The sequence below is a fragment of the Mobula birostris genome, chromosome 21 (assembly GCF_030028105.1).
Source record: "Mobula birostris isolate sMobBir1 chromosome 21, sMobBir1.hap1, whole genome shotgun sequence".
NCBI classification, from domain to species: Eukaryota; Metazoa; Chordata; class Chondrichthyes; order Myliobatiformes; family Myliobatidae; genus Mobula; species Mobula birostris.
The window spans coordinates 6,632,857-6,653,726 of record NC_092390.1 but is presented as its reverse complement, the minus strand read 5'-3'; the positions used below and the strand labels follow the sequence as shown (position 1 = coordinate 6,653,726).

Here is a 20,870-nt window from a genome sequence, read left to right as displayed (position 1 = left end):
GTGTCAGGAAAGCAGTAATGAATCATCATCAAGTATCATCAAGCAAAATGTCAGGATTGTGACAGTGATCCTTTAGTTGTTTCCACATACAAGGGGCATCAGGTGTGGACCAACAACTTTAGTTCTGTACTCCATGATCTATTTTCCTTGCACTTCTCTGTAGATCATCACCTTGTTGTGGTGGAGAGGTTTGCAAGTTCCACAGCTCCTGAGAGCAATGCTGTCTAAAACTTAGCTCCTGGCAGGTTCACCCAAAGCACTAAGATTAATGGGGAGGGTTCAGACAAAGAGCGATCCAACCAAGATCTCAACAGTGGAGCTGTTAATCACAATGGCAGTGAGGGAGGAAGGCTGCAGCAATGAAGGATCCCCAGTTGTCTTGCATGCCATGCCTGACCCCGATCTAGCAAGGACCATGTGGAGGCTGTCTGCGCATTGGACTCCCCGTATTAAACAAAGTCACACACAGGTGTTCTCCATTAGGGAATTACCCTTGGAAGAACATCGTACGCATCTCGAGTGATTATACTACTACTACTATACTCCTTGCTTGCTCAGCTCATGCATAAATGACTCCTTGGCCAAGCTACTGAAAAGCCACCTGGTTCTCACGTAACACGCTCTATTAAGAAGTTATTATCCAAGGAAAGGAATAGACTAAAATTAGTGCTAAATAAAATTATGTGCTTTTGTTAAAAAAAAAGTGATGCTTTAAAAGTGTAAACATCTCTTGACTTTTTAAAGTCATAACGAAGAAAAAAAATATAGGACAGGGTTGAAACTGGCAACCAACATAGAGTGAGGACAACTCCCACATGATTTGTTTCCCAATGAGTACAAATGAAATGAATTTGTGTAGCCCACTTTGCACCATGGCTCAGGGCCAACTTAATCCCAATAGCATCTACAGAACATTGAAACTGAAAGAATTTTGTTATGAATATAGTGATAAAATCTGCCTAGAAGCATAAAGTAACACCATTTTTTTGACAAGCAAGCTTCACTGTAAACAGTATGTACAAAACCAGGCACAAATCTCTCTTCTTTTGAACAGCCAAGCGAATGATCATATTTACATCATCCACTCGAAACAAGAATTTCATGTGCATCTCTTAAATTATAATTTTAACATGACTAGGTACAAAAAAAAAATCAGGTATTTCAGGTAACATGAATGAAAATGATTCTATTCAAAATACAATTGCTTGTGTCTCTGTATGAATACTGTCTGAAAACAGTATAGTTTTAAAAAGATGCACTTATTCAACACCTTTCATGGCCATGGTATTTTTCAAAAGGACATTATTCTAAAGGATTTTAAGGCTGATTAAATATATTTAAAGTATTTTTTTTGAGGAAGTCAACATTTTACGTTTTTTTAAAATTTATTGAGATACAGTGCAGATTGGCCCTTCTGCCTCTTCAAACTGTGCCGCCCAGCAACCCCAATTCAACATTCCGGAATGAATTTATGTTACGTTAACTTTTCCTAGTTATCAGCATTAATACAATACTAATTTTTTTAACAAATGTTTAAGACATAAAAGGCCATTCAACCCATAGAAACTGTCACAGTATTCCCAAAAGTTCCATTCCCCAATTATTTCTCTGTAATCTCTGCTCTCTCATCCCTAATTTTGCTGCCACCTACCTGTGCTGCAGGTAATGTACAGTAAACAGCTGATCAACAAACTGGCACAACTTTGGAACACACGAGGAGACTCCAGTATCTGGGGCAGGGGTTCCCAATCTCTTAACGTCATGGACCTCTACCATTAATCCAGGGGTCCATGGACACCAGGTTGTGAACCCCTGATGTAGGGGAAAACTCAGGTATTCACAGGAAGAATGTGCAGGTTCTTTGCAAGGTTGGGATAGAATCCCAGTCACCTGAGCTTTGAGGCACCAGAATCATCTGTTGAAATCACTGTGTATCAATAGAATTTTTTGGTAATTAAATAAAGATAGACTGTAACCTTGTCAACCTAGTATTTATCAATATTTTGCTTGATGTTATTCAACTAAAAGAAAGGGATCAGGTAATTTTTTTTTTAAACATACATACCCAGCAAAATTAGCATGGCAATTAACTTTATATACAACTTGGAAAGAAGCTGTACCTTACCTGGATACGTATATTCCCAAGCCAAATTCCTTTCCACCTCTAATATTAAAACCAAGGCACTCATCATCTGAACTGGTGTAAAGATGGATAATCCTTCTGGCTCCATCCTCAGATACAGTGTCTGAAGAACTTTGACTTTTCTCTGCTATTATCCTCCTTGTTGCTGTATCAACCCTAATGGTTTAAAGCACAGAAGGATTTCTCAATGAACAACTGACAACACCTTATAAGCAGTATGTGAGATGAACCAACTTGTGGTAATAAGCATCATAACTCTAACAGAAATCACTTGGAAATTACAAAGGAACACACATTCCTGTCTAAGTATTTCTTGATGACAATTATCTGCCATACCAGCTGCTTTCCTATCGTAGGAATATTCTCAAAACCTTTACCTAATGTCTTCACGAACACTCATCTTATTTCAAGCATCATGCCTTATTGCCTCAAATCAATCTTTAACATGCAGCTTCTAACCCTTATTAAAAATTCAGAATCATGTTTAATTTTACTGAGATATGTTGTGAAATTCATTGTTTTTTTTTCCCAAGTAGGTGTTGGCAGCTGCAAATGGGATCATCAAGTATTCCTGTTTACAACTACTGCAGCTGAAATCCTAGTTGAGCCATGGTTATTTCAGTAAGCAACATTGTTTTATTAAAAAATCTATCGTTCCTCAAAATCAGCTAGACTGCAGAATCAGATCACGACTGCAGTTTCCCTTTATGAAAAAGGAAACACGGAAAGCATGTTGGTCTGCAAATTAGATTGAAATGCGGGGCCCTGAGGCCCCACTCTCTACTATTCTTCTAATGAATGTGCAGTCTCTGGAAAATAAAACTGAAGACCTCAGAGCAGGATTGCAGTACCACAGAGATGTCAGGGACTACTGTGTAACTGAATGAACACTTGCAATCCTGAGATTGTGCTACTGTTTCTAAAAGATGTAAATGTGTGACATAACAAAGTTGATATGGACAATCAAGCAACATTTATAAATAACCTGAAAATCAGTTTTGCTACTTCCAGTCTCTCCTCCTCCTGTCATCACAGGTCTTAAAAAAAGCCCTGCTCCATATGGTTAAGTCCTTACTAAAGTCTTTCACACACCCACACCCATTCTGGGCTATATTCCTTACAGTAAATGACCCAACTTGGTCAACCAGCTAACAAGCTGCAATTTTTAAGTGTTTGTACAGCTCTCAAGAACATCTGTGATGGTTCAATTTATTTATGTGATTTTTTAAAATCTGAATTGTTTCCCTCACAGTACAGAAATTTTGAATAAGTTAAAATAGAGCCAAACTTAATGTGTTTTGGCAGAAATACAAATGTTCCTAGTTTTTACTACTTTGGTTTCATTTTTATGCCAACAGAAAAACGTTCAGAAAGAATTAGACTTCAGAATGAAAACATCATAAGAGTATCAGTGAGCCATAAACACAAGAATATCTGCAAATACTAGAAACCCATTTCAACACACACAAAATGCTGGAAGAACTCAGCAGGTTAGGCAGAATCTATGGATATGAACAAACAGTCGACATTTCAGGCCAAGAGCTTTCCTCAGGTTTGAGAAGGAAGGGGAAGGCATCAGAATAAAAAGGTGGGGGGAGGGAGAGGGAGGAGGAGGACCATATAGGTGATAGGTGAAGCCAGGTTGATGGGAAAGGTAAAGGGCTGGAGAAGAAGGAATCTGACTGGAGAGGAGAGTACAGCATGGGAGAAAGGGGAGGAGGGAACCCAGGGGAGATGGTAGGCAGGTGAGAAGAGGTAAAAGGCAAGAGTGGGGAATAGAAGAAGAGTGGAGAGGAAGGGACAATTTTTTGTTACTGGGAGGGGAAATCGATACCCATGCCATCGGGTTGGAGGCTACTCAGATGGAATATAGGTGTTGATCCTCCACTCCAAGGGTGGCCTCATCTTGTCAAAAGAGGGGACCATAAGCCAACATGTTGGAATGGGAATGGGAATCAGAATCGGTGAATGGAGTGGAGGTGCTCAGCAAAGTGGTCCCTCAACTTAGGATGGGTCTCTTCAATGTACAGGAGGTCACTTGGGGAGAACCGGTCACAACAGAATACCTCAGCAGATATGCAGGTTAAGTGTTGCCTCACCTGGAAGAACTGTTTGGGGCCCTGAATGGAGAAGAGGGAGGAGGTGAATGGACAGGTCTAGGTAGCACTTTGGCTAGGAGGGAGATTAGTAGGGAGGGACAATTGGAATTACAGACAGAGCAATCTCTGTGGAAAGTGGGGGGAGGGGGAATTGAGGTAAAGTTGTGTTTAGCGGTAGAATCCCTTTGGAGATGGTGGTGTTGCGGAGGATGATGTGTTGGATGCAGAGGCTCATGGGGAGAGGTAAGGTCAAGAGGAACTCTGTCACTGTTAAGGCAGCAGGAAGATGGGATGACCGCAGATGTTCTGGAAATGAAGGAGATGCGGGTGAGGGCAGCATCAATAGAGGAAGAAAAAGGAGGACATAACTGATGTCTTGGAAAGGACAGCCAAATTCTGGAAACAGATGCATCAGAGACAAAGGAACTGAGAAAAGGGAATAACATTTTTTATAGAAAACAGGTTGGGAAGAGGTATAGTCAAGATACTGTAACTGCGGTAATTAGTAGGTTTATAAATATGTCAGTTGACAGTTTGTCTCCAGAGATAGAGGCAGGAGCAAAGGGTGGGAGATGTCAGAAATGGACCAAGTAAATTTAAGGGCAGGGTGGAAGTTACAGACAAAGTTGATAAAATTGACAAGCTCAGCATGGTGCATGAAGTAGCACCAACACAGTTATCACTATAGCGCAGGAAGAGTTGGGGAGCATTACCAGGGAATGCTTAAAACATGGACTGTTCTACGTAGCCAACAAAAAGGCAGGTATAGCTGGTGCCCATGTCTATCCTTCGTGTTTGGAGAAAGTCAGAGATGAAGAAAAAATTGTTGAGGATGAGGACCATTTCTGCCAGACAAAGGAGGGTGGTGGTGGAGGGGAACTGATTGGTTCTTTTATTGAGAAAAAAGTGGAGAGCTTTGAGGCTTTCCTGATGGGAGATAAAAATGTACAGGGAATAAACATCCATGGTGAAAATGAGGTGGTCAGTGCCAGGGAACTGAAAATTATTGAGGAGATCGAGAGCATGAGAAGAGTCGCAGATGTAAGTGGGAAGGGACTGAACCAAGGGGGATAGAATGGAGTTGAGGTACAAGTACATGAGTTCAGTGGGGCAGGAGGAAACAAAGACAATAGACCTACCCGGACAGTCAGATTTGTGGATCTTGGATAGCAGGTAGAAGGAGCTGTGTAGGGTAAGGGAACTATAAGATTGGTGGCAATGGATGGGAGTTCTCCGGAGTTGATGAGGTCAGTGATGGGGACGGAGACAGTTTTTTGATGGTCCAGAGCTGGATACTCTTCAAGGAGTAGATATGATGATATATCACAGAGTTGCTGCTGGCCTCAGCAAGATAGAGGTCAGTCCACACTACAACAGCACCCCTTTTGTCTGCGGGTTTGAAGGTGAGTTTGGGATTAGTGCAGAGAGTGTGGAGGAGAGTGCATCCAGAGGGGGTGAGGTTCGAAGAGGAGCGAAAGAGAAGTCGAGTCGGTTGATGTCTCATGGGTAATTCACGATGAAAAGATCCAGAGCTCGCAGAGAACCAGAGTGGATTGTACAAGGGGAGGAGGGCTGAAGATAGGAGAAAGAATCATCAGTGCACGTATGGAATTCTAGCCAAAGAAGTGGGCTTGGAGACAGAGGATATGGTAGAAGAGCTCAACGTCCTGGTGGGTGCAGAACGCAGAGGTGCCGGTGAAGCAAGTCAAAGGCAAGGCCTTTGCTGAGGACAGAACAACGTGCCTCAGAGAAGGTAAGGTCAGAGGGAATGATGAAGACATAACAAGGATTAGAGCCGGGATGAGAGAGGAAGTAGAGAGTTGGTGGCACCAGAGGAGAGGGGAAGCTTAGAGTGTTCAGTAAATGTGGGGTGGAAAGAAAATGGAGGCTCCAAGGACCCAAGAGGTTTCGGTGGAGTATCAGTAAAATAATTTCATCTTTTACACCCAAGGATTAAGAACTAAAGTATTAGTTCTTGTGAAGTTTGCTTTACTATGGCAAAAGTGCTATTAATGCAAATGCTCAGCTTGGTTAAAAAAAATAATTAGCATATATAAATTGAATTTAATTACAGAATTATGCAATGAAGCAGAAAATTGGGTAAACATATTTAAGTTAATTGTTTCATTTGCATTTGATTCTAAAAGGATGAAAATTTGTTGCTTATAGAATTCAGATAAAATCATTAATCCAGGTATAAACAAAAATGTCAACTTTCCAAAATTATTTTACGGTTAATAGGTTGTGATGAAAACATATCAACCTGGCATCAAGTAATTTATGGACTGAATTACTGGCATGTGGTTTCAAAATGATACATTACATGATATTAACTCATGCAAATAATCTTAATATGAATCACTAGAAAATTAATTCTCCTTATTGAATATTCATGATGATATCACTTCTACGGCAGTGTGATTCTGAAAATAATTTTCTTATTCAATGATCTCCAACTTTTTCAGATAAAGGGGTTAAGTCTAATTTTCTGTTCCCATCAAACCTTAGAGCAGCCAACTAATGTTCCAAACTGGTCAATTTTCACTTTTGGTCATAAAATTGATATAAATTTCTCTCTCTGTTATCTTCTGCACCCTATGCAGAAGTCTACGTTGAAACTGGGAAGTCATCATAAAGAAATTGCAGACAGTGAGATTGGCCAAATTCTGCAGATAAGTTTGTAACCAAGCAGACCCCCACTTCTCACATAAAATCTTATGTGAAGATTTTATTTGTGTGGAGTAACTTTTAAAACCATTAGCAATGGAAATACACTAAACAATTGGTTCCATCTTGAGGGAAAATAATAAACCCAGAGGAAAGAATCAACTGAGAAGTGATAAAGCACACAAGATTCCTCTCCATGACAACAAAAGGATGCACCCATTTGCTCATTTCTTATTATTTCCTAATTGATTCTCTTTCTCTAATTTTCTCCCCTTCTATTCTTTGCTGAACAGATTAACTGCATGGTGGACATCCCTCCAGCTCCTGCTTAAAATGATATTAATTGATAAGCACTGATATCAACTCTGGTAGCTATTCAACAAAATCCAACAGTGATATCTCCCTGTGAGAGAGAGCGCATAACATCCACTCAGCTGCTGTCTCTATGCTAGTTGTATGTTCCCTCTGTGACATGTGAATTTCTGTCAGGTAACTTAGATTCCTAGAGGGACAGAGAGGTGGAGGCTGAGTTAAGTGCCCAGAGAAAGCCAATTAGTTAAGCTCAGAGCAAAGAATTTCTACATGCACACCATTTTTCATTTAATGTTCAATGAGCCTAGACCCAGTAATAATGAAGGACAAGCAATGTATACTTTATGTCCATGTCAGAATGGTGCACAGCTTGAAGAGGAATCTGCAGCACACAATGGTCAGATTGCAATTCTGCTCTTCTGAACATGCTACCTTGCCCCTCCTGGAGGGAGAGGTCACAGCATTGGAGGTGGTGTCTGAATAGATGGAACAACAAACCGCAGTGCATTTTGTAAATGGTACACACTAAAGCAACTGTATGCCAAAGCAGACAGCACGAATGCTCAGAGTGACTGGTGGTTACCCATCGTGTTGGAATGCTGGCAAGTTGTTCCAAACTAATCTATTAGGTGATGTACGTTAGGATAGGTTAAGAGAGTTAGGCTTTCCTCTTTGTAGAAAAGGGGGACGAGAAGTGACTTGTATCAGATGTTAAGAGGCATAGATGTGTGAACAGCTGGAGACTTTTTCCCAGGGTGGAAATGGCTAGTACAAAAGGGCATAGTTTAAGGTGTTTGGAGAGAAGTATAGGGGGTGTCAGAGACATCTAAAAAAAAACACAGTGAAGTGATAGGTGGGTGGAACGTGGTGTCAGGGTGGTGATGGAGGGAAACACATTTGAAACACTTAAGAGATTATTAGACAGACACATCAATGATAGAAAATGGAGGACTATGTGGGCGCGTAGGGTTAGATTGATCTTGGAGTAGGGTAAACGGTTGGCACAAACTTGTGGGCTGAAGGGCCTGAACTGTTTTGTTTTTAAGAATCTTGAGAACTGCAGGCACTGCACTCAATGAGACACAACGAGTCTGTAAAAGGTAGAGTGTTTCCCATCTTATGGAACGTGGCAGGAATCTGAATTACCTGACAGAAATTCACATGGTCGCAGAGAGACATGCAACCAGCATGGAGACAGTAGCCCAAGGCAGGATGAAACCCAGTTTTCTGCAACTGTGAGGCAGCAGCATTAACTATTGCACCACCATACCACAGTTTAAGGTAGAAACCAGAGGAAAAAGGTGTCTACCAGCAGTCAGTCTCATTCCTAAAGAGCAGAAGGGGAAACTTGGGAGTCTAAATTTATCTCTGTAATATGCGCCCTTTCACCTTGGCAGTGTCCTAAAATCCACAAAATGGTGGTTAAGTTCAGTGGGTCAGGCAGTATCTGTGAAGGAAAATGGACAGCTGACACTTTGGGTCAAAATGAAGGATTCCAAAAGATCATTTCTCTCCATAGATGCTGCCTGACCCACAGAGTTCTTCTAATATTTAACAGTAGGTGTTGCTCCAGATTACAGCATCTGCAGTCTCCTGTGATTGCTAACTGACAGGCCTGTCTTCCAGCTATATAGGGAATCCTATTTTAATCTCAATTGAGTTCCACTTCTTAACTGGCAGTGTTTTGTAGGACACAGGGGGCTCTGACAAGAAGCTCAGGAACTCAGGAAGGAGCATTCCTGCTCCTCCAGGACTAGGACAGATGCTACTTTCACTTGTCTGGTTTCTCCCTGATCCTTTTCTCATCCCCCTTCAGCTGCTAGGTTTCCCCAAGGCCTGGGAAACCTGACTGGCCATAGTAAAGCTTGTAAATGAGATGCATCCAGTCACTAACATTTTTAAAATGACAATCTGACTCCCAGAAGCAGACTGGCTGTGCATTATTGCCCTACTTTTGGAAAATCCCATTAAGTTAATTAGTTTGTAACTCCCAACATATGTTAAATTTCTCTTAATTTAACCACACCTTCCACTCATTGTCACCAATATTAAATTTGCCTCCACATATGCTTTTCCCTTTGCTATGTGAGAGATTCAGAACAACTTTATAATAAGGCAATAAGATATGGGAGCAAACTTAGGCCATTCGGCCCATTGGGTTTTCTCTGCCATTCAATCACGGCTTATTTATTTTTATTGAGATGCAGTGCAGAATAGGCCCTTTCGGTTCTTATAGCTGTGCGCCCAGCGATCCCCTGATTTAATCCTAGCCTAATCACAGGACAATGTACAATGACCAATTAACCTACCAACCAGTACGTCTTTGGACTGTGGGAGGAAACTGGAGGATCTGGAAGCAACCCACACCATCATGGGGAGAACATACATACTCCTTACAGGCAGCAGTGGGAATTGAACCCAGGTCACTGGTACTGTAAAGCATTATGCTAACCACTGCGTTACCATACCACCCCCTCAACCCCACTCTCCTGCCTTTTTCTCAAATCCTTTGATACCTTTACTAATCTATCAACCTCCACTTTAAGTATACTCAGTGACTTGGTCTCCAAAGTTGTTTGGTGATTTCCGCAAATTCGTTACCCTCTGGCAAAAGAAATTCCTCCTCATCTCCGTTCTAAAGGGAGATCCTTCTGGTCTGAGGCTGTGCCCTCAGGTCTTAGACTCTCCCACAAAGGAAACATCCTCTCCATGTCCAGTCAATATAGGGCTTTCAATATTAAGTTTCAGTGAGGTTCCCCCTCATTCTATACCACAGCAAGTACAAGCACAGAGTCATCAATGCTCCTCATTTGTTAACCCATTCATTCCTGAGATCAATCTTGGAAACCTTAAGAATGTCATGAAAACCTTCATCAAATGTCAAATGTCTAATGTCTGTACAGCCCTTCTGTTCATTCTTCACCACCATGCATAAAAAACTACCTTTGAATATACTGAAAGGGTGATGCATTTTATGCTTTACTGTTAAATAGACAACATTGCATGGAGTTCCACACAAAAACTCTGGTAGCACCTGTCAGAACTGGTGTTAATAACATATTCAGAAGTAGGTTAAATTTGTGCTTCAGATGGTTACCAAATGAAAAGATCTAACAAAATTATAGCAGTCCAAAACACTAACTCATTTCCTCTCTCCATGGATGCTGCCTGCCTGCAGAGTATTTGCAACATCTTCTGTTTTCCTCTCAGAATCCCAGCTTCTGCAGTATTTAGCTTTTGGCAGAGGGAATCCTTCTGATTAGGTTATCAGGATCAGGTTAATGATCAGTTCCATGTGTTGTGAAACTTGTTGTTTTGTGTCAGTGCAATACATGAAAAATGACTATAGGTTACAATAAGGAATATAAAGCAGATAAGTAAGTAGTGCAAAAAGAGAACATAGTAAATACAATGAATAGCGTTCATGGATTGTTCAGAAATTTGATGGCAGAGGGGAAGAAGCTGTTCCTAAAATGTTTAGTGTGTATTGTCAGGCTCCTGTTCCTCCTCCCCGATGGTAGTAATAGGAAGAGGAAATATCATTTGGAAATGAAATGAAAGAAAGAAATGGTCTCCTTTGCATTTTGAAAGGATGTTGAAATAATCCACAGAAATGAGATACCATATGAAAAATGATGTTGAACTGCTCAGAGCCTTTCCAAGTCACTCCTGGTGCATGACATTCCTTCCATTCACAACTTTGAGACCAAACCATTGCAGAATATAACATCATGTTTGATCTCTTGATGAATATTGCATAACAACCATGATGTTTAAACACAGGATGTTTAACAATTTAATAACATAAATCCCCTGTGCAATCTAGAATTTCCAGTTAAGTTACTTAAAGCTTTTACTCAAAAACTTGCCTGTGTCAAGTCAAAAGCATAACAAATTACACTGTTTCCAGTTGTTAAAATATACTGCTGACTTACCATGTGGTAAGCTCTTTGGAATATTTGATTCCTGGCACTTTTCCCAAGCGTCTGACTACCAAACGTAAGCGGTGACTCCCAGTGAGTACAGTGACAGCACTTCCCATAGTGATGTTCTCGAAGCTGATCCCGTTAACCTCCATAATTTTATCACCTAAGCAGATGCCACTATGATCTAAGCAGAACAACAAAGCAAAAATGAATGTCTCGTAGTTCTACATTTATATTAGATTGTTGCCTCTTAGTAATAGGTTCACTCCTGAACATGCAAGCCTGGTATCTTTATTTTCAGTTTCAAGGGGAGGAGGCAGGAGATCGGGGCTGAGCTGGAAAATGGCTCAGCTATGGTGAAATGGTGGAGTAGACTCAATGGGCCAAATGGCCCAATTCTGCTCCTATATCGTATGGTCTTATTTAGAGATACAGTGCGGAACGGCCCCCTCTGGCCCTATGAGCCGCACCATCAAACAAGCAACCTAACACTAGCCTAATCACAGGATGATTTACAATGACCAATCACCATCTAAATGGTATGTCTTTGGACTGTGGGGGAAGCTGAAGTACCTTGTAGAAATCTATGTGGTCACAAACCCCTTATTCATTCCCTTATCTCTTGCAGCCAATATCATGGAGTGGGACGAGGGTAGTAACAAATACAATTTTTAAGGAATGCACACAAAATACTGGAGGAACTCAGCCAGTCAGGCAGCATCTACAGAGGGAGAATAAACAGTCGAAATCTTGGGCCATGAATGTAAAAGAAAGGGACAGAAGCCAGAATAAGAAGGTGGCAGGGTGGGGGGGGGGGGGAAGAGTAGTACAAGCTGGCAGCTGATTGGTAAGACCAGGTGATGGGATGAAGTAAGAAACTGGGGGGGGGGGGATAAGTGGAAGAGGTAAAAGGGCTGAAGAAGAATGAATCTGATAGGAAAAGACGGTGGACCATGGAACAAAGGGAAGAAGGATATCCACCAGAGAGAGGTGATGGGCAGATGAGAAGGAGGGGTGAGAGGGGAATCAGAATTGGGGATGGGAAAAGAGAGAAGCGGGAGGGGAAAGAAATTGTTCTGAGTTTTTAAGGTACAAGATAACACAATTCCTAGTAAGGACAACTTCAGCCCAAGCCAAAATCAATCAGTACATATAAATTCACGCAAGTAAATTATTAACATTAAGATATAATTTACTAAGTCATAACCTACCAGCTGCACTTCCATTTTCTACTTTGCTGACAAATATTCCAAGACCATGCTCAGAGCCTCCGCGGACACTGAATCCCAGCTTCCCATCAATGTTTTTCTCCACGGTGATGTTGTGGATTGCCTCAGCTGAATCACAGTCTTCAGTACCAGCTGTAGAAAAAATAGCCATATTGACTTCACTGCAAAAACCTGAACTTGGCCTGGATCCCAAAAAACAGGTGAAGGACTAATACCTCCTTACTGAACGTAGGTGAGGATATCACTGTGCAGCCTGTTTGATCCAATGTCACATAATATTTTATATGCTAAAGAGCAAAGGTAACAGCAGGACAATGTATCGACAATGCTTACTTTGAAATATTATAATTTTCACATACCTCCTCTTTGCACCCATACTCCGAACACCCAAAATAAATGTTTTCAATCAACTGGCGTCCACAGCTCCAGGAAAACTATTGTTCAGGGCTGCATTTAAAATTTAATCTACAATCCATGCTCATGTCTGAAGAATGGCTGTTGTTAAACTTAATATTCGTTATGTATTCTAAATCCAGAATACACCCTAACAAATGTAAATTACAGTAAATTTACGATAACTGTAAATTACAGTAAGTGTATATTTATTATAGTTATTTTAAATTTAAAAAAAGAGGAAAAATAAGTAGTGTGGTAATGTTTCTGGATTAAATGTCCATTCAGAAATCTGATGGCACAGGGGAAGAGACAGTTCCTGAATCACTGAGTGTCTCTCTTCAGATTTCTGTACCTCCTTTCTGATGGTAACAAAGATATTTGATATTGATTAGCAATAAACCAGTAATATTATTCAAATGGTATCATAGAGGAGAAGTAAATTTCTGAGATGATTGTGAGAGCAACATGTTGTTTAATCAAGGCTGAGTCTGTCCATTGATACACTGGGCAATGCAATTCACTCATCAAAATTTGTTGTGGATTTCCACATGTACAGTAGCTCAGTGATCTAAATAAACCTACATCTATTACTTTTACTTTGATTTCACGATTGAGGTTAATTCATAGAACAAATAACATTGAAACGTGTGCATTTGTGAATTGCAGACTGAGAGTGGGAAGGGGCAGGGAGAGGGAATCATGTTTGGGAAAAGGGGAAGGGCGAGGGGTCAGATTGGGAAGCACCAGTGAGACATTCTGTAATAATTACGAAACCATTTGTTTGGAATCAGATTACCTTGCCCGAGTCTCAGGGCTGGGTATCCCTGCACACGTGCCACCCAACCCGGCACTCCTTCGTTGCCACCTGTCCCACACCCTTCCCGCAGCACTCCACCTGAGCATTTACTGGCTCTAAGGTGAATTCCCAGGATTAGTAGTACTGTTTTAATTCAATAATAAAGTATTATGTTTGAATTGTGTATGGATTAAACTACTCGAGCTGGTCTGGCAATGTGGTTGGGACTTAATTACCACCTTGGTTCTGTGGCATTGAGGGAGGACAGTACATATCCACTGTGTGCAACATCTTCATGCCAGGAACAACAGCAAAGTCATGCAGAAATTACATTTTAATTTTTTGTTTCATATGTTCCACATGCACAAGTTAAAAATGCAGATTGTATGTACTGCATGTAGACCAACCAAGCCCATTGATTCTGGGATGTTCCAGTCAGTCATGATGCCCAAGAGGAGATGAAGCATAAAAGTCTGGGTGAAAATGTGGCATAAAGTGAATCAGCATAGAGGAAGAAGATTGAAAATTTGGCTGAGTGGTATAAAAACAACAACCTCTCACTCAATATCAATAAGACCAAGAAACTGGTAGTGGACGACAGGAGGGGGAACCAGAGGTCCATGAGCTAGTAATGATCAGAGGTGAGGTTCATTAAGTTTAAATTCCTGGGTGTCACTATCTCTGAGGACCTGTCCTGGACCCATCATATAATTATAATTGTGAAGAAAGCACTACAGCACATTTACCTCTTCAGGAACCTGTAGAGATTCGGCACATCATCAAAAACCTTGGCAAACTTCTATAGCTGTGCGGTGGAAAGTGTACTAACTGGCTACATTATAGTCTGGTATGGGAACACCAATGCCTTTGAATGGAAAATCCTATAAAAGGTAGTGGATTTGGCCCAGTACATCACAGGTAAAACCCTCCCAACCATTGAGCACATCTCCATGAAATGTTGCCGTAGAAAAGCAGCATCCAACATCAAAGATCCCCACCACCCAGGTCATGTTCTTTTCTCGCTGCTGCCATCAGGTAGAACGTACAGATTTCTCAGGACTTGCACCACCAGGTTCAAGAACAGTTATTACCTCTCAACCATCAGGCTCTTGAACAAAAAGGGATAACTACACTAATTTAAGGACTCTTATGTTATTTCATGCTCGTTATTTATTATTATTTATTATCTGTATATGCACAGTTTGTTGACAATTTACAGTTCCTGATGTTTACAGTTTACAGATCCTGTTTACAGTTACTGTTCTAGGGATTTACAGAAAGAGAAAAGTTGGGGTTGTATATGGTGACTTGTATGTACTCTGATAATAAATGTTACTTTGAACTTTATAAAAATACAAAATGGTCATTATATTAAAGAAAACTGATATTTTGTAGAAGTAACTTAAGAATCTAGAACTATTCTGTGAATACAGAAATGGAAAGACAATCCAGTCAATTCCTTGATATAAAATTCCATTGCAGAAGGAAATTGCGGGTAGAATAGGAATGTTTTGTTACAAAGGAACCACGACCATCCCTCAACCATCAGACTGCTGAACTAAAGGGGAATAACTATACTCACTCTACTTCTGATGTTCCCACAATCAATGGTCTCACTTTAAGGTCTCTTTTCTTTATTTATTGCTTTTTATTTATATTTGCATTTACAGTTACTGTTCTATAGATTTACTAAGTATGCCCACACAAAAAAAAATCATCTCACGGTTGTATGTGGTGACACGTACATAATCCAATAATAAATGTTTGAACTTTGGAAAGAAGCTCCAGTAAGGGCTTTCCTACAATTTCTCATGATATGGGGATTTGTAATATGTATTAGGGTACTACAGAATTCTAATGTCCCTGGTTTCTGGAAGAAGCATTAGTTGTATTTTGCACATATGCAGTGCTTTGCACATATAAGTCTAAACTTCAAGCTGCATTGGCTCAGGACTCCAGACTAGAGCAATGTCAGGAAGTTTCAAAGCAATGGAGCATTCAGAGCCACATCATAATAAGTCAGTGGACTACTCAGAGAACTGTTTCACACAACAGTGAAAACTCTGCCACAGGCACACTAACCTTACAATGAGTATTTGCCAGAGGGTTTTGTAGTTTCATAAAATGCATTCCAATCATTTCGAGAGAGATGCAATAAAATATTATTAACTTGATGAAAGCCTGTGATACATGGGAAACCATGCTTAAAGTTCTTATTTATATTGAAAAGTACAGAGAAAAAGCATGAGAAGTGTACTTTAAGGCTTGTAATGAGAGTACATATGTATGCAATTTCCTGTCTTTAGCCACATTTACAAATGTTCTGGACACTTCAAAAAGTAACCCAAATGTTAGTGGGTAGAAGGAGAATAAAATGTGGGCTTATTAAAGGGTGTTGATGGTCAGCATATAGACGAGACTAGTTTAAAGGGAAAGATGTTGAGGCAATTGGATTAATAGGAATGCTCTAAGAGCTAGCATCGACTGAAAGGGACTAATGGTCTTCTATTTTGTAAGAAAATGCAAAAACAAAAGGATAATCTGGAAAGCTATGACTATTTCAGGTCCAAGTTCTTATTTTAAATATAAACTACTAGTTACTCTTCTTCCTACCCCGGAAATAACTTTTACAAGACTATGCTCAGAGCACAGAAACCTGGGCTCCTAATGAGGCCTTTCCCTGCATTAAATATCAGTCTTAAATATGGTTTAATCTTCAACTGTTTTGCCTATATCTAGTGACGCTGCAGAACTTGTTCATGGAATGCGTACTAATCAGCTCTGCATGCTACAGTGCTTGTATCCTGTAAGACATGCACAGTAGCCAGAATGAACCAGTATTTTTTTTTAATGTTGTTGGTAATGCCCATAGCTGGTGTGAATGTATAACGTTCTTTGTCTGATTCATATTATGATTGATGTCAAGAAAGGATTATCATCATCCGTGGACACACTGAGCACCTAAGCCTCAATTAATACAGTGTATTATCTGAGCCTTAACTTAAAAGCGCATGTGGATAAATTATGCATATATTTTATAGTGGCTTTTGTCAATCTGGGTGGCAGGATGGAGATACATCTTTACCAATGGAGGTCTAAGGTGCCGCTGCCCTCTGTTAGCCTGCAGGTCACCCTTGGGAAAGGTGTAGCACCTGCTTAGCTGCACCACCACCACCACCACCCCATTTCCTCCCCCATTCAGGGTCACATGAAGCCGTGGGAGCAGGTGGTGGATGGCCGTATGAGCAGCCGGTGCATATCACAATTCCTGGTTATGTGACCACTGACGCCAGGCAATCTCTGCAGAGTATTGAAAATGGCTGCAGTCACCCATCTTGTAAAAGTCACTGTCCAGAAGAAGGCAATGGCAAATCACTTCTGTAGAAAAATTTGTGAAGAGCAATCATGGTCATGGATTAGACCATGATCGCCCACATCATATGACACGTGCATAACGGTTTTGTCAATTGGAGCAGTCTACTATTATTCATCACTGCTAATGTCATTGCAAATATTTCCAGTATGAATGCAGGGTGATCTTCTTCATTTTCTATTAGCTCAAAAATAAGAGTGAGAGAGCTTAGAGATGGTTTTGCTGCTTTCCAAGTCATGGTCTCATACAGCATTGCAACAGGACCTTCAGCCCCAGTGTCTGCACCAACCATCAAGCACCCACTTACATTAAGCCTATAATAATTCCTTATTTATCCTCCTCATCGTCCCATCAACTGCCCCCAAGTTCATCCACTTGTCTATTTATTAGGGGCAATTTATAGTGGTAATTATAGGAGGAGGAGAAGATGGCGGCGCGACGCATCTTGCACGGCCACCCTGGTGAATGATACCTGTAATCTGTCAAGTAGGGTGCCATGCACAATCCTGATTTGATGGAGACAGACATGAGGGAACAGAGGAACATCTGGAGAAACTTCTGAAATGCCGTTTTCGCTGCCGCTGTTACTGTGTGATCCAGAATCTCCGGAGGGGAAGCTTTGCTTGTTGCTTGGCGGCCGGGACGGGGTCGAGACGCTTGGTAGAGATAGAGCTCGGTGCTCGATGTCGAAGGGCTGGTCGGAGGCTCGAAGTTTTCGGACGGACTCAGGGTCGGCTGTGGTCGGGTGCTTCCAATGCATCAACAGTTGTCAGTGCCTGGAGGTTTATGGCAGAGAGAGTTTCTCCCTTCTGCCGCCTGCTATCGGGGACTATCGGGAGTCGATTGGAACTTTGCGACTCTTTTTTTTACCGTTCCCATGGTCTGCTCTTTGTCAAATTATGGTATTGCTTTGCACTGCTGTAACTATATGTTATAATTATGTGGTCTTGTCAGTGTTAGTCTTTGGGTTGTCCTTTTTTTTGTGATTTCACTCTGGAGGAACATTGTATCATTTCTTAATGCATGCATGCATGCATGCATGCATTTCTAAATGACAATAAACGAGGACTGAGTGTCCTCATAATCTAATCTAAATAATCTAATCTAATTTAACCTACCAATCTGTATAAATTTGGAATGTGGGAAGAAACTGGAGCTCCAGGGAAAACCTACACCACGAACCAGAATCAGAATCTGGTTTATTATCACTGACGTATGTTATGAAATTTGTTGTTTTGTAGCACAGTACAGTGTAATGCATAAAATTATTCTGTTATAATAAGAAATCTATAAAAATAAATTAGTAGTACAAAGAGAGCAAAAACTAGTAGAGTTAATGCTCATGGGTTCACGGCTCATTCAGAAATTTATTGTGGGCAGGAAGATGTTCCTAAAATATTGCGTGTGCATCTTCAAGCTCCTATTCCTCCTCCCTGATGGTGTTAATGAGAACAGCACATGTCCTGTGTGGTGGGGGTCCTTAATAATGGATGCTGAGCTTCTAAGGCATCAGCTTTTGAAGGTTTCTCTAATGATGGGGAGAAGGCACGTCCTCCACAGAGACAGCAGAATGATCAGGATCAAACACACATGTGAGGTACTTGCCCTCCTAACTGTACCTGTGTTGCTCCTGCTTCCATTCTCATTCTCATAAGAAAAATGAAAGATGAGCAAAAATTGCAGATGCTGAAACCCTAAAATGAAAATAATAAACACAAATACTCAGCAGGTCAGGCAGCACCTGCAAGAGGATAAATAGGAAAGGTTTAAGGTGTAAGAACTGTTATCAGAACTGTAGAGAAGGAAAATCTAGGTTCAGTTGCGGAGGTGGGCAAGGGGGAGTAGAACAAAAGGAATTATCTCAAATGGAGTGAGACAAAATGGGTTAATAGGGTCCAATTACAAGAACTTTCAGCTTTTTTGTGTAATGTGTTGTTAAAAGAGACTGTGGGGTACGTCTTTCAGCCAAACTATACCAATCAAAAAAGAAAACTGAGCCAAAACGATGATAAGTGGGAATACCAAGCTCTGATACAAAATGAGTAACCTAATGTTGGGAGTTTGATAGCAAGTTCAGAAAGCTTCAACGTGTACGTACAGAAAATGAAGGGTTGTTCCTCAAGCATATATAGACCCTTGTGTAACAATGCAGGGGACCACTGATGGGTCAAAATTGGTGTAGGATAATGAATTAATGTGGCAGACAAATGGAAGCTCAGGTTTACATGTGTGGACTAAGTTCTAAGTTTGTTTATTACCATAGGCATACATACACAGGATATAAATGCTATTAAATTTATTTTTGTAGCAGCACAGTACTCTACAAACTTACTGGTGTTCGAACAGGCCTCTGAGAATGTCTGATTTTGCTGGATAAAACACTTCTGTATCCACTAGCTTCAGTGTCTCTCCAGTAACTTTGTTCATGTTACAACAATATGGCAGTGATATTAAACCTGATTCTGATTCAGATGTCAGATAACCTTATAATTTTCTCCACTAAGAAATGAGACTCACCCTTCAAGGAGGAATACCTCTCCACATCAGTATTTTCAGCTCAATTCATCATGTAGCTATAAATAAAGGACACAGGCTGAGAATGAGGAAAAGAAAATAGTTTCAAAAGCTCTTTTTCGCAGGACATGGAAAGAAGTTCTGAATCCTCTCCTGTACTGAAATGTACTTCAATTTCAAAAGATAGTTCCAATCCATTGGGTTGGTGTTAAAAGGGGTTACACCAGCTAAGATACTAATTAACAGTGTAACCAGATCCAAGTTAAAACATAATGTAAAGTGAACATGACTGTAATGTTATTATTCACATAGACTCTTACCTTCAATTGGAGAAGTACCAGTGATAAGGATCACTCTGCCCATGGGTGAACTAGATCGGGTTGCTCTAGGCTGTCCATTCATTTGCTTGTACTGTTTCTTCAGCAGGTGCTTTGCTGCTGTGTTTGCACTGCCAGCATGACTGCTGGGGTGTATTGTATTTGTCATCTCTCTTCTTGCTGAGTCAAATGAATGTGCCATGCTGATGTAGTCCACCAACAATTCATCAATAATCAGGGCTGGACAAATTCATGTTATGCTCTCAGGCAACTTCTTTCATTCTGATGTTTGAAACAGTACAAAGGAATCTTTACCTTACATCCTTTTCCCCCAAGGAACTGGTATTAGCTCCATGTAAAATATAGAAGTCAGAAACTGGTGCATTCTCATGACAAAGACTTGCCAAACTGTCTGCCATTTCAATGATCAATGATCAGTAGAAAAATATTTGGAAATAAATTCAAGAATTCCTGTAAATCAAGTTAAACAATGTATTAATGATACCAGCCTAGATAAAAGAAGGGCAAAGGTGTTACGTGCAGTGCACATCTTAAAAATATTTCTCACTGTAGGTTATAGTTTTTTTATGTATTACACTATATGCTGCTGCAAAATGACAATTTTATGACACATGCTTGTGATAATAAGCCTGATCTGATTCTGACAATACTCAAAAGGGTAAAGTTAACATTTATTATGTTAAAAAGGATCTCGTGCTTTTCCGGCGTATATGACCTATAAACTCCTCTTGGACCTCCAGCTGGGTACAAGTGTCGATTTTAACCACTGTTTCAACAAGGAATTCCACCATCTTCATCAGCGATGACGCCTAGGCATGTCTAGTTTGGTGGTATATATACTCAGCTCCTGTTGTCCATCCCTCCTGATTGGTTAGTCCTCAACTGATCAGGTTTCTGCTGTTATACTGTGTTTAAAATCATGTCCCAGTTTTTACCAAGAGAATAAGGATATTAACAAAGAAGAAGGTCTTGCTCCAAGTTTTAAATGATTTTAAACAAGGTGGACCACTGAAACCTGATTGGTTGAGGACTAACCAATCATGAGGGATGGACGACAGGAGTTGAGTATATATACCA

General features: G+C 40.5%; 1 protein-coding gene across 1 annotated transcript in view; it reads right to left on the bottom strand.

The window, feature by feature from the left end:
• Positions 1 to 20,190, bottom strand: part of pdzd7a (PDZ domain containing 7a) — a 116,314-nt gene extending 96,124 nt beyond the window's left edge. The window contains exons 1-4 of the mRNA XM_072239683.1: positions 19,776 to 20,190; positions 12,359 to 12,508; positions 11,157 to 11,331; positions 2,126 to 2,299 (exon numbers count right to left, since the gene is read on the bottom strand). Coding sequence (XP_072095784.1) covers positions 2,126 to 2,299; positions 11,157 to 11,331; positions 12,359 to 12,508; positions 19,776 to 19,974 — 698 coding nt within the window. The 5' untranslated portion in view covers positions 19,975 to 20,190. The remainder of the gene's footprint in view (positions 1 to 2,125; positions 2,300 to 11,156; positions 11,332 to 12,358; positions 12,509 to 19,775) is intronic.
• Positions 20,191 to 20,870: the final 680 nt, after the last annotated feature.